Below are 14986 nucleotides of genomic sequence, written 5' to 3' on the forward strand. Positions count from 1 at the left end.
TATATATAAAATCAATGAACAGATTTATCCTAACGCCTGTTTAAACACCGTTTCTGTTTTTTTTTGTTTTTTTTTTTACATTGCTCAGTGAAACTTGATTTTGCTAAATTAACTGTATTTCTATAGTAAATCACCCCATGAAGTGATATGCAGCTAATTAGTTTATGAAATGTAAAAGTTATGTTGCAGAAGCTGTAATGAGCGGCACGGTTTCTCTTGTTTTGTGTGTGTTGTGTTAGGGATTGTGTTAATCAGTGTAGAAGAAAACATTATGACAAGCTTTCTAGGCAGCCTGCGGTGGAGATAGGATCTGAGAGATAAGATCCCTGTTTATATTCACACTTTGCTTGTTTTTACAGCCAATCAGTAGCCACCGGCTAGCAGCCTGTTTGTCATTAAACTAGACGGCTTTGACTTTATAGGACAGTTCTGTCTCACTAAAAATATCCATCCTCGGTGTGTTGTGTGTACTTTATGAAGCCGCAGTCATTCTGAGAGGAAAGCATATCATCAATATAATGACGTTTTAAAATACATCAAATCGAATGTTTAAGCTTTTATAAAGTGTTTCTAAAAAATAGTTTATCATGTTTCTTTAAGAATTGTCTGCTGGGCTTTACTTTTTTATTATTACTTTCGTTATTGCTTTTACTTTATTTCAGCTCTTGTTATCTCACGATTTGGATTTCTAATGGTATTCCTTCTCTGCTTTACCAATTTGTTTGTACTTCGTATTGTAGAATCCTGTTATTCTCTCATCGTACGGTGTCTAAGATTCCTGGTAACACTACGTTTGTGTTTAGTGATACATAAAACCGTGTTTATTCGAATCATTTCAGGCACCACAAAACACTCTGACATTCTCACACAGACAGAATACAGCCTCTGATCTCATTTATAAAGACAAACATCTGAATTTATAATTATTTTTTTTTATTGGTCTTTTTCTCGTTTCAAAGTGTCAGCTGTTAGGCACAGGCTGACGTTGGCACTATAATACATTTAACCTTGGTAAACTTTTAAAGGAGAGAACATTTGTACATATAGTTTAAATAATTTTTTGTTCACTTTGTGACAAACATTCAGGCAAAAAAAAAAAAAGGAAAAAGAAAATTGCTACATTTCATTATGAAAATGTACCTTGATTCTCTTAAGTCCGATTGCTTCTCGTGTGACTTGATTCACATTGTTTGGAAGGAGAGAGTCACCTCTCACCTCCTGTGCAAGGAAAAGTCCCTCCACGTCCCACTTTTACAGAAAGAGGACCCCATTGAAGGGTGCTGGGGGCTGCTTGGTCCGCTCTTAACTTCCCATTAGGTTGTAGAATGGGGACAAATGGATTTTTTCGGTGCTTCGCATTAGTCCTGGAGAAACAGATGGATTTCGGACTAGTTCTAGAGAGTCCGGATCTTGGGATCTCTTAATCACAGCGAAGGAATAAAAAAAGGTTGTGATCAGCGCTTGGAGAGTTAATATTTCAAACAACAGCTGCAGGGAAAAGTATCTGCCTTGAGGTGGACTTGAAATAAAATGAGACCCTTTTACTCGATCCATTTTGGGACACAGGGGCTATGAAAGTCCTGCCGTGCATAATATCATACACCCCTTTGTCACAAATTGGCGACATGTGAATATTTCTTAGGCTTCAGTCACTCGGTAAAAAGTATTGCTAGAGTTCTTCCTAATCCTTATCGCCTTTTGTGTGATCTGCAAGTGCATTAAACGTTTCCTTCGTGTGCTATGTGTTTGCATTAAAGTTAACTAAAAGAAATATGGACTGGCCCTAACATTTATGCACTGGTGATGTGCTACAGTCCTGGAAGTGACATGGCAATGTGCACAGAGAGCCAGGTCCCAGACTCCACATAGAATGTAAACTTTCCCATGCACTGGAATTTAGTCTTCCTGCAGCAATGTCTTTTGGTCTACAGTGGAATGTAGTCTTCCGTGTCTCTTGCCGGCAGTGGGATGTAGTCACCCAAATGCCACATTTGTCAGGGCTTGTGTCCTGTCACCCAGTGTCCCCTTCATCAGCAGAAATAGTCTCATAGTTTATCCAGGCTCTTGGGGTTGGTGAGGATCTCTCGGGCTAGTCTCCAGGTCTGCTTGGCTGCACTCTCTAGAGCAGAGTGGGGTTTGCCCTGGAACAGGTCCAGGTTGGGTAAGAAGTAGTGCGGACACCTGCGGCATTGCAGGCAGGAGATGAGTTGGAGTAAGATGCCATTGAGCCGGTCCCCTAGGCAAGCCTCGTCCCAGTCGGTCTCTCTGGGGTGCTTCTCACACTCGTACAGCAGCAGGGTCTTCATATGGTAGTTGTTCAGCGGCTGTCCGGGCAGTTCAAGGTGTCTGTCCCGCAGAGTCTTCAGGATGGACAGACATTTGTTCCTGCAGCCCCCCAGGAGCAGCCGGTTCTCGGCCTCAGCAAACTGGAGTACCCAGGCGTCGCTCTCTGCGGAGCTCTGCTTGCCTGTCAGGGAGTAGCATTCTTTGGACAGGAGGTTGAATCCTTCAGCTTTGACTTCTGCCACCCTGTTAGGGCCCGGCCAGGGGATATGGGGCAGGGGCCACTGCGCCGCGCTGCGGGGCCATATGCCGGTGCACTTGAATGCTGGAGTGATCTGCACCACATAGCGCTCCCTGATCCTCAGCCGGACCTCGCTGGTGTCCGCGATCATCTTCACCACGTCCCGGTAGCTGCACTTGTCCACGGCCTGGGCAACTAAAGTCTGAAAGCGGGAGCGGATCTTCCTGGCCGAAAGGTAGCCAGAGGCCGTGATGAACTCCACCCATAGGGACATGCTGCGCTTGCGGCCATCGCTCAGCTTGAGCACCGCACAGCCCGGCAGGGAGCCGTCATCGACGAAGTTGAAGACTCCCATCTGGTTGAGGTAGAGCACCACTTCAAACTCGGTCGGACAGACCACCTCCAGGCCCTCGTACCTGGCATCGATCTCGGTCAGGGAGCTAATGAAGCGGGGCTCCTGCACCTCCACCTCCTTCAGCACGTCGGCCACCACTTTGCACACTTCCCGGATGGTCTTGGCGATGGCCGCCTTCCTGGCCTGGCAGCGCTCCGTGTAGTATTTGTTTAGCTGGTAGACCAGCTTGGCCTGGGCGGCGATCATGTTTGGGCACAGGTCCGGGCTGTACACCGGGGGATCGCAGTACGTTGAGGGATCCAATGCTTTGCTACGTGCTAATCAGAGCCACAGACGAGACAGATCTGCTCGGTCCCAATGATGCTAATCGGGGGTGAACCTGTGCAGTCGGTGACGGTGGCTGAGCACAAGCTGATGGCTGGGCTGACCTCAGGAGTCGCTGCTTGAAGTCTTGTCAGGACGGTGACAAGTGTTCGCAAAGTGTTCATGGAAGAGATGTGCTAACCAGCTGCGATCACAGCATCCACTGTCAACTCAGTCGCATCGTCAGGCTGACTTGGCTCTTTCTACATGGAGAGCTCTTGATTTTTTTTCCCCCTTCTTGGAGGCGTAGCCCGTTTGTTCTTGTGTGCAGGAGCAATCCTTAGAAAAGTTGGTGCAGATAAGGGCGTTCTGTGCAATGGGTGTGCTAGAGATCAGGGTGGCACAGAATGGGGAAGAAGGCTTTGCCGTGTGCCCGCCTGGATCCTGCTAAGCGGTGTCTCAGGGCTATTGCACGAGTTGCTTAGTTTTATGAATGGTCCCAGGGCCCTGGAGGGGGGCGGGCACTTCTACCTTCCATAGAACGCGTAGCTGTCAGCTCCTCAGCCAATCACAGGCCGCGGCGGTCAGAGCCAGCGCAGCCCTCTACTAGCAGTGCATGAGCTGCACCTAGACTGGAAGATGTATGGCAGACAAACAGCCGGAGACCCCCAGACAGTCCTCCTCATCATCGGGACACTGCTACTGCCGCTGCGGGTACCATTGCCTTCATCGCTCACCACAAGGGCCCATGTTGCTGCATTGTGGAGCCTCTAGCGATAGTGGATTTGGAGTGATTGTGTTATGATTTGTAGAGGGGGGTCTAGGGTCCGCATCACTAGGGAGGTGGGCGCCCAATGATTGCGATGTGCAGAACAGGGAAAGTGACATCCCGAAGACTGGCAGCTCTAGTCTACTAGGATTCCTCTGCTGGAGAATCAAGGGGGCCTCCTGCTTCTAGCAAGGGGTTAACACGTGACATTCATTCTCCCTTCTTATTAAACATCTGTTTTCGTTTCACATCAGTCTGATCAGCAGAAAAACTTTGTATTGTAGAAAACAAATAGATCTTAATACAGAAACATTTTACTTTAGGTCACCCGAATTTCTTCAGACTAAATGCTTCTGCCTGTTGCCCCGTTCTGCAATTCCCATTTATTTATGTATTATTATTATTTACACTATGCTTTGTTGTGTAAAATTATTTAATGATTTACCCAAGTAGGATATCACTGCTTTATAATGGCTTATGGAAAGAACTCTTAGTGTAACAATGTGTAATACAAAACGGTCCTCGCTAATGACAACGATCATTCATGTCCATCTTACCCGAGAGAAATCTGATTGATCGATTATAAAGATTCATATTACATGCACACACTGGTAACTCTACAGAAACTATTTGTAAAATAGTTAGGCTACATATCTGTTTTTTTAGGGAAATTTATTTGCAGCTTCTTTGTGTAAAAAAGAGTTTCTATGTAGCACAATTTCCTAGTGTGCCCTTATAGTGGCAATAGCTTAGTTCTACTGGGCCGGTCGGTGGGGACCCCTTCTCCTGATTTTGGCTCTAATACACCTGCTTGTTACTAGTATCTTTTATAGTTGTGATCGTATTATTAATTAAAATAAAGGTCTTTCTCTCTATATATGTAGATTGTTTGTTTGTTTTTACACCAAGCATCAAGATTCTATCAGTCTGGAAACTGTTGATTTGTATATTCCCAAGAGCAACCTAATGTTACTCGTTAGAGAACGACAAGGATGCATTGCTTGTATGCTTGTATATATGCAGAATATATTATTTATATATATATATAGATCTATATATCTATATATAGAAGTACCTATTAGTGGGAACAGACGGGTTGTCTTTTTTAGTGTACTGCATGAAGATTTCGCTGACATTGGTATTGTCATAAAATTGTCATGATGGCAGTAACACATTTTCCTGCATTAATACCAATCAGAGGTGCCCAGCGCAGTGGTGTAGTTGGGTGTATGATGGCAGGGAGTGTGTACGGTGTACAGGGAGGAGGTGCCCATTTATGTTCTGAGCCCACATCGTTGAATCTGGCGTCTTCCATTCGGATTTCACGTGTCAGTACAATGTGCAGACATTTCTCTGAGTTAGATGAGTACAGTCTACAGTCCAATGTGTGATATAACCTGTTCTCCGGGCCATTCACCTTACTGTACAGGGCAGCAATTCGTATTTGCAAATCGCAGTCAAGCTGCCAGGGATCTCTTTATTACTGCGATATTTTCATAGGATGGCAGGCCTGGCATTGTGCAGAAGAGACGAATCGTGGTCCGATCCTGGTGGTCAGACATGTCCTGTCATTGGAGAGCCGATTGTCTGCGTCTTGCTGCATCCCGTGTAGTCTACATGGTGCGGCTTCTCCCTTCTCTTCTTCTACACTCGCTTCGTTTTCGCTTTAGTTAGAGACTAGATTTTCTCTCATTTATACTAACTTTCATGTCGGACCTTTTTCTCCGACGTCTTTATTAATCACTTATTAAGATGTATTATTTTATATGTAGTTATAACCCCAAATATATGTAAAGCATGGAACGTGTCCGCCTGGCGATTCTGTTGAGCATACAGGAATGACGAGGTTTTTTTTTATTTCCATCCCCGATGTTTGGTACTTTTTATCTACCATCTTTACAGGCTGACCTGCCTGTCGGAGAGTCACTAGTACTTGGCTTTCATCATCTAGTACTTGTAGGAGATGAACAAATCGTGATCACAAGCTGCCGGTTTGGGTAGTGATATGCAGCGATGTAAATTAATACATGTTTAAAATGTATTCAATTCAGGGGGAATCAAAAGCTTTTTTTCATCTTTCTATATAATGGAGTCATTATTTTGTTTTTTATTCATAAAGCTTCCAGATGTGCTTCCATTTATATTAAACCTTTATGAGAAAAGCACTAGTGCCCTTTGCCTGTCATTTTTATACATTCCTGCACTGCTGATGAAGCTTCAATTGCTGCCGGGAATGCATGGACTTCAATATGAAAGTTTTCTTTTTTTCTACTGCAACAAAGCTGAGCTAATGGATTTAGAAATATCTGAGAATATGACAGTTTTAATCCAGATCACAATGCTAGCAACATTTTCCTGAGTCTTTGTTGGTTTACAAAAGTGGACATTTTTCATGTGTGTATGTAAGTTCATACTTGTACTGATTTAATACTCTTCTGTATGCATTCTGCAGTTGCTAATATTTCCTTCATATTTAACTTATTTGTAAAAAAGTTGAACCTTTTGTGTGTGTTGGTGCGTGTGTATGTGTTTTCCTATTTAGGCATAGTCTACTATTTTTGTAGAAACTATGCTCACTCTTGCCTTAAATATGTTAGACCCGATGGCCCTTTTAGCAGCAACTCCTTTTCTCTGTGTATTTTCACTACCATCCTAGTTGGGTCATTGTTACAAAGAAATGTCTTGTACACTTCACAGCAGTGTATTTATTTGGTGCTGCACATAGTCTTAGTGCATTATCATTATTCATTTATAGGATTTGTAATTAAATTGATTACATTTTTTTGAATGTTAATCTGAGATTTTATTTCCATTATAAATTATATTGAATCTCTATAAACCTATATACTAAAACTATGCATTTCAAAGCCAGGTCACAATATAGCAAAAACTGAAGTGTATAACATGCAATTTTTGGATACATTACCCATATTTAGAAGTTCCAAAATATACTTATTTGTATGCGATTTATAATTTTGTAAATTGCTGGTATATACCAACATATGTATTTATTTTTTAACAGCTCTATCAATAGGTTTGTTTGTGTGTGTGTGACTACTGCAATGTTTTAGCCTGCTTTGTAATGCTGTGAGCTTGCTTTATTTGTGGATTCACGTTAAGTTCTCATGCTTCCGAATTCTCCATGAGTTTGTCATCATAGTGTATAATTATAGTTTAATAATGAGGAAAGTGTAACTGTGGCAAGCTAGCATTGGTAATGTTGTAGCTAGGTTCTTTGTGATGCTTTCATCATATATAACGTTTGCCCTAGTGTTGAGATGTGTCTGAAATCTAACCTAACCAATTTAATGACATTATTTGGTCCTCCGTGATGGTCAGATATTTTCGGCTAGTATTCAGGTTGTGTACAGGTCCCATGTACGCGCTGGTTCCTCTCTGAGGTAATGCTGCTCTCCGAGTTAATTTCCCATTAAATACATTGGTGCTATTGTTTATGCCAATGCCCCTCCTAGCACCAAACTACCGTCTTTTCTGTTTATTTTGCTGTTGTTGTTAGTCTCAATACTGCTCTCTCCTGCTTCCTATAGAAACATTTTACAAAGACTTTGTTGTTCTTTTGTCATATGGTGTTTAAAAAACAGCCTATAGCAATGGAAGACAAAATGTTTACCATATTCAGAACAGTTTTGTGTCCTAATAAATAAATAAAAACAAAGGTAGAGGATTTAAAACCATCGTAATAAATCTATAGTTGTCTGATCATTTGTTAGATGTGCATGTGCATGACTGTGCTCAGGTTAATAGAAGTAATTGCGTTATTGTTTTACCTTCTTAATTCTATGCTTATAATTCAACAGTAAATGTATATGAGGCTAATTTATTTGTTACCAACATATACATGCTGTGCTCCATCTTAGTATCCCAGTTTAGTGATTTCGTCTTTACAGTTAACTGATTTCAAAGTTAAACTAAGTTACAGAAATATAGAAGAATCTCTGCAGTTATCTAATTATAAAAAATATATATAATACTATCATAAGTGCCAGATTTTATAAATATCAGCCCCCTGCAGATCCCTATTCAGCCACACATCGCCCGGGAAAGGGCGGGTCATCAAGGTGGAAAACACAGGGATGATCTCATCATTGTGCTGCTGTTTCTTCGTTGTCAGACAGAACAGGGCTCCAGGTCATTCCATTTTACTTAACCTCACTGCACTTCTGCACAGAGGCACACCACCTGGACATGCTGCCTGGCAGTGGTGCCCAGATTACAAAACCACAAAAACAAAATCACAAATCTCTTGACAAGTAAATCTGTTCTCATATATGTAATTCATCTGTGCATTAAGCATTTTCCCTGGACTTCTGCTTTAACTTGAAAACAGAATACATTCACTAAATTACATATTCTGAGACTTATTCTCTAAGAGCAGTTTTTGACCAAGATTACTGTTATAGATGCAGGTAGCCACTGGAGGGGTGACCAACAGATCTGAATGCTGTGAGGTCATGAAAACAATCTAGTAAAATTATTAGCGGTTTCTCAGAAAATACTAAATAGTTACCCTTTGTGGCCTGAGCTACATATGCAGTTTGGACTGTAAAGTTTAAAGCATCTAAAGTAAATCAGACCTTATCTCAGTAATTGCCATAGAAAGTTTCCACATTTAATAATCTCCTCTGGCTGGAATGGACCATAGGACCATAAGATTAATAATCACATTTTCTGGGATTGTTGTTTTTTTTCTGGTGTGTTCTTAGGGGAGACAAACGTGTTCATGCCTCAATGATCACTTCTAAAAATGTAAAAAAATATTTGTCCCCCCCCTCCCCCCCCCCCCATAAGCCTTTGCACATTCTGATCATGCAATGGCACATTGGGAACAGAGAGGCTGTGGGTCATTCATTCAGTCACTGTCACATTATGCTGCTTTTCCTCTGCTTTGTTACAGCACTAAACAGACATGCAAGCCATGTATACAGCTCCTCTGTATGTACCCAGCCTCTGTTCTGCTTAGATGTGTAGCTAATGAGAGGAGAAGTAGTGTACTTATACAGGGGCTTGATGAGCAGCTCACATCAGCCTCACCGTGATCCAGTTTACTCTTATAAGATCAGCATACAGAAAACTGGAGAAGGGGGAGTGACTAATGTTCTGAATTCTGGTTCTGCCCAGGAAAAGAAGGGAACATAACTAATACTGGTAACTGTATTGTGACAGATGCATCACTTGTATATTTTATATTCTTTTTTTTTTTTTAAATCAAATTGCAGATTGGTACAGTGTTAGAAAGCAATAAATAAAAATGTTTGTGGGTTAAAATAACAAATAATCAGGATTTTTTTAAATATCATGGATAGAACGGTGGGAATCATAGGCAGCGCTCGTTCTATAAGGCCTCTTCGTCAGACTGCGTACCTGATGATAAAGGGGCTTTTTATCTTCTCGGCTTGCTGAGATTTTACTACACATAGCTGTTAAAGGTTTTACTCTGTTACCTTTGTTATTTTGACCCATGATCATACTGTTATTGATACAGCAATTGCCATAGCCTCAGAAAACAGAAGTAGGCAATTTTTAACATCCAGAGGATTCCTTATGATACATTTCTAGAATTTGTGTAGCTGATGATTTTTGAACCGGTCTGGTCCTTTACAATTTTAACATTCTCTGAATACCAATGTATTTTCTTTCATAAAATTTGGTGTCCAGTTTTCCAATTTCTTTGTATCAAGGAGTGCATGGTGGAATGTTTGAGTTGTGTATGTGGTTTTGTTGTGCTTCATGTTTATTTCAGTATGGCAGCAGGTTTCTATTTATACATGTTATATGTACATTTTTATGGAAGCGCTGTTCTTTTTCTTATTGCATATAGGCAGGTTTCTGTGTGTCTCCCTGTTATGCTTAACACTTCTATAACTAATGCATATGTCATATGTGCCAGCAAATGAGAAGCACACTGCCTAGGAATTACTCAGGTGGCAGAAGATGGGCTTTTCATGTGAAAAGTACACAAATCCAGGGAAGCCAAGTAGCGAGTGTTCACAGCACAATTACAACAACTTTTTTTTGCTTCAGGATCCGGCCTCCTGTTTTAGTAGCTTGCATGCTAAAATCATAAAACATCTCTCATATCCCTGCAGTATGACAGAATTTTTTTTTAGTGATGGAGAGAATGGGAATCTTCTAAGTTAAAGCCAGGATGTAAACCAGCTGTGTAGGCCTAAAGGTATCTAGGGCTTGCCAATCTGTTTATCTTCTATTTTCTTCCTTCTATCTCCTGTTATTATCTCTGGATCCTAAGGAGCCTTTCTGATTTTCTGCCTGGTTTTGTCTGCTTTTGAGGCCTGGTTTGGTGGGATGATATTACTTCTACATAGAGTGAAAGAACTTTGATCTATAGCTCTGTCTGCTTTCACATGATTTGCTCCCTGGGTCTGGATTCTCTCCATGCCCTTTCACTTCACTATCAGATAGGCACAGAGAATGACTTAAGGTGCTACCAGATGTATAGTTAATCATTGTATCAGAGATGTATGGAGAGCCATCATTATTTGTATAGAGCTACTTTTTCCAAAATGCTGCTGATCCCCTTCTTTCTTGTGTGAAACTTTGTTTTTATACCTCTGATGTCAGGGCTGTGGTGTATGCATTTCAATATAGAAACCTGTCCTAATTTTACAGCATATGAACCTGTCAGAGCAAGGAACCTGTGATAACCTCTGACACTTTATATCTTAACATTCAGACAAAGTCACTGATTTGTGCATGCTCAGCATACTGTGGGCCTATCTTGTATATACCTAGTTGCACTAAAATTTACACTAAACTTACACTTCAAAATTTCTAAGTATTTTTTAGCTGCCATGTCTGCTAAACCGAAAGTGATTGACAGCATTTACATCCAAATGTATTGTTGCAGTACAGTTGCTAACACTTTGTGTATAAAAAGTGGAATATTTTGCAGCTTACCAGTCCCTGGATGTGGTGGCTGAATACGTTTTCATTTTCAGTCTTTTTTCCCTGATGATCCTCTCGGTAACAGACATACTATCCTAGTTTGAGGACACGTATTCTGTATACTATGGAGAAGCAGCATTCCCATCCTAGGTTAATCGCTCCTGATTTGGACCGCAAAACTCCCCTCTCCTCATCTCAGTAACATAGTGTGGAGGGTGGTTCTGTATTAAACGTACAAAGGCCAAAAAGAGCATTTTGTATTTTACCAAAATAAATCTTTAAGTAACTTCTCAAAATGCTTACAAAAAAACCCCAAAAGGGGCAATTGTTCCTTACAGATGACATATGCTGAAGACAAATACCTGTCCTTAAAAAATGATTTGCCTTCAGGTTTAATAAAATCTCCCATAGCCTGGAGTCATTTAAGAACTGTAATGAGTTGCTGCTCACCATTGCTGTTTGCACTGTGATGCTAAAGGAGATTGCATTATGATATTAAAATAAAACACTGTGATTTCAATTGTTTTTACTTCTCTTTTGATCGAGCAGCCTGATAACCATTAATGTTTTATGTCTGGAACAAGTGCTAATATGCTTTGCAAGATATTTTATAACTTTAGACACTCATTGTAAAGGTGTCAAGGGGATATTTAATCATCTTGTAGAGGTAATGTTTCCTTTGCATTCCATGACTAAAAATGTGTATTTAAAAATGGAACCTGTCATAACTGATTTGCCTTGGTAAGGGAGGGGCGGGGGGCATTTGTCATTAATGGCTTGCACATTTTTTATTTTTTTTTTTTTTACTTTTATGCAAATATGCAGTCAGTGGTGCTACCTTTCCATCACCGTTTTTTCTTTTCGCCATTTTTATTAAGCAAGGAAAAGCATAACAGATGTTAATCAAAACATATATAGTCGGATACCAAAAAAAAAGAAAACAATCGATAAGACATATTGCAAGCATTAAAGTTTGCCAAGGTAGCAGGAGTCACAGTTAAATGTTTTAAAGGACACATGAAGGATTTCACCTACATACCCTTTGCAAACATCAATGCTGTGTTTGTGTGCGGGGTGGTTATAACATTAATGGTCTGAGTAGGAAAGGGTTCTCTCGGAGACCTGGTAACGGTCGGAGTCAGTGCATTCACCCCATCTGTTAAAAAAAAAATGTTTTACTCGTAGAGAAGAATACATGTTTTGCTGCTTTGTGCACTGCATTAGTTTCAGCCAAAAGTGTTCAACCAATGGGCTCATCCATGGTCACATATCTGACTCTGAAATTGGTCTGGTTCTGTTTGAAGCCAACACATATTTGGTGACATGGCTGATGATTGTGGACCTTCTGTTAGAAGGGCAGTTATGGGAATTTCAGGAAACCTTGTGAGGAGCTATGTTCATAACTATATCTAGTGTACCCATAGTTAATATAGTATTGCTGATCTCTATTTGCTGCAAACGTTTCAATCACCCATCATACATGGGTTCATTACAGACTTAAGGCTTGTTATGGGCGGGGGCTGTTGTCCCTGGTGTCAGGAAACAGGACCTGCTATAGGTTGTTACTCAGGAGTCTATAATAACAATAGAGAAAATGTGCTTTAGCATATAAAACATGCCGATCCATATTGGTGTACATGATTAAACTTTACTAAGCTATGTGGAGCATTATCACATGTCATTTACTGTACTGCAGTCTTGTAGCCCCAAAATGGGAGACAAGCAAAATAAATTTTAGGCCACAGTTATTTTTGCTGCTTTATTATAACAAACTTAAACAAGAACTCCAGGCAAAAGTGTTCTTAACTCCACCGAACTGTAGGGATTACTGCTAGTTTTTGTCTGGGTGCTTTAAAAAAAAAGTTATACTCACCCGAACCACCAAGTCGGCTGCCTGATTCTGTGGTCACTCAAGCCTGTCTCCTCATACGCTGCAGCATTAGAATGTAACATCTATGCACTGTGTATAGAACGTGATGACTCATGACCTTAGACCGCTGCAGTGGAGGGGGAGAGAGACTCCAGGGAGCAGTCTAAGAGCAAGCCGGCTCTGCACATTGGGTGAGTATAACTTATATAACTTTAAAACTTAGACAAAAATGAGCAGTTAACCCTTGCAGTGCGGGAGAAGCCCCACTGCAAGGGTTAATACAATTCCGACCGAAGTTCTGCTTTCAACTAACATACCAAAGATTGTCAGTTTCACTCTGGCCCCCCTGGTAAATTGGAAGATTACAAGCCAAGGATTGAATTTAATGTTTTGTGGGAATTAGTAAACTTGGATTAAGGCCCCATTCACACCAGGGCGACAGCGGTTCAGCGCGGTTTCCGCACAATTTTTGAAAGGGTGTTTTTAATTGCATTTCAGCGTTGAAACGCAATTAAAAATGGACAAAAACGCGCTGATTAGTGTGTTTCCATTGAAATCTTTATGGAAAACGCACTGATCAACACTGAAAAAGTAGCTCAAGGAGCAGTTTGAGCAGCAGGCGGATTGAAACGCGTGATTGCATGAACGGGCCCCATAGGAACAAAAGTGTTTTGTTTTTTTTTTTACTGTTAGCGGTTCAGCGCGGAAAAATCTGGGTGACAAACCGCCCTGGTGTAAACGGGGCCTGAAAAATTGTAATGTTTAATGTTTATAGTTGACTAGCAACAGAAAAATTGTCAATAGAGGTCTGGTTTTTATGGATCTCTTTTCCCACTGTGCTTATTTTAAATAAACAGTTCTGCTGTTTCTGTGTTCGTGACAATAGGGCATTGGGCAATAAATTGTAGTGACACTGCTGGAAAGTAGTATGGCATTTGCTCATTGTATATTCAACTCACAGCCATATACCACATCAAAAGTAAATGACGCGTTGATACTGTCATCTAACCATAAGAAATCAATCATTTCATTAGATATTTAATATGTGGAGACAAAACTTTTAGTTTTTTTTCTTCAAAAAAGCTAATAAATTGTGCATTACTTTGGTTGTCCTGGTATTGTGTTTTGGCTCTAATGTGAAAGGGACAATCATTATTTGAACACAAGCTTATTAATAAACATCGAAGTATCATAAAAATCACATCTAAAATGTTTTGTAAATTACTTACTTGTTAATTAATTACTCATTTGTAATTACTCTGTATTTACAAATGAGCAGCTTGTAGTATAAACATGCAGAACTTTCTAATGTTTTTTTATTTTTTAATTGCATTATTTTAAGTTTTTCCTGTTGGTTTTCAAGAAGGACAATTTCTTTTTGACATTGCTATTGCTAGCAAAGTGTGTGTCGATAGACAACAATTAGTAGATCTTTAAGGCATCACAAGGGATTCTGGGTAAGGGCAACTCAAGGGTTCTTTAGTTGTGTGTCCTGGGGCTTGCCCCGACTGATAACACCCTTGCTGGCGTGAAAGTGCAATGCAAATTATGACAGTTACAACTTTCTGCTTTGTTTAACTTGTCAGTTTATTTCCTGGCTCTGAGCCAATGCTATGGTGTTTCCAGCTAGACCATGCTTGCCCTAAATCCAAAAGGTCACAGTTATACAGACAGACCTAGGTTGGGCCTAATTGATGAGGAGGGGGCAGAAGCAGATTTTACTAGTCTGCTAGCTAGGTTTCTACTGTTGTCCAGAAAGCATTAGGCAGATACAGCCCTTTTATATGTTAAAGGCCGACCCTTCAGCAAAAGCTGGCAATCAAAAGAAGCAGTCACAGGAACCAGTGCAAGCATGCTATTGATTTTTCTGTTAGCTCTAAGTAGTTTGTTGGACGGGTAATGGGTGACAGAAGCAGATAGGTTGTTATTGATGACTTCTAGAATAGTGGTGACATTACAAGCTCATATTTTCTTCAGTATTGGCACGATGCATCCTGTAGTGTTAAATTAATTTGAACTGCTTTAGAGCAAAGTTGATCGTAGAATTAGTATTGTGAGGTCCAAGCTTACAGCAGGGCTTCTGTTTTGCAGACATGAAAAAAAAAACATGCTTTACAAGTAAAATGGTAAACTAAAATGGCTGAATAGGTGTTTAAACAAATCTCATTCAATAGAGTGTGTGTGTGCGCCTATAAAGATAGATAGTATATGCATATGCATGTGTATGTGTGTGTAATAAAT

At 40.5% G+C, this 14986-nt stretch overlaps 2 protein-coding genes across 2 annotated transcripts in view; one reads left to right on the forward strand and one right to left on the reverse strand.

Annotated features, from left to right (window-relative positions):
• The window catches only part of LOC108790936 (lipopolysaccharide-responsive and beige-like anchor protein), a 493639-nt gene that overhangs the window by 275872 nt on the left and 202781 nt on the right, over positions 1-14986 (forward strand). The gene's annotated exons all lie outside the window — the stretch shown is intronic.
• LOC108790938 (protein mab-21-like 2) lies at positions 2016-3228 on the reverse strand. The gene has a single exon (XM_018561300.1). It carries the CDS (start codon positions 3123-3125, stop codon positions 2046-2048), a length of 1080 nt encoding a protein of 359 aa, XP_018416802.1. The 5' UTR covers positions 3126-3228; the 3' UTR covers positions 2016-2045.

This window comes from Nanorana parkeri, unplaced genomic scaffold, assembly GCF_000935625.1.
Source record: "Nanorana parkeri isolate BGI_ZX_2015 unplaced genomic scaffold, ASM93562v1 scaffold514, whole genome shotgun sequence".
NCBI lineage: Eukaryota > Metazoa > Chordata > Amphibia > Anura > Dicroglossidae > Nanorana > Nanorana parkeri.

Coding starts and splice junctions, on each gene's coding strand:
- LOC108790938 (XM_018561300.1), bottom strand. CDS start 3,125: ATGATCGCCGCCCAGGCCAAGCTGGTCTACCAGCTAAACAAATACTAC.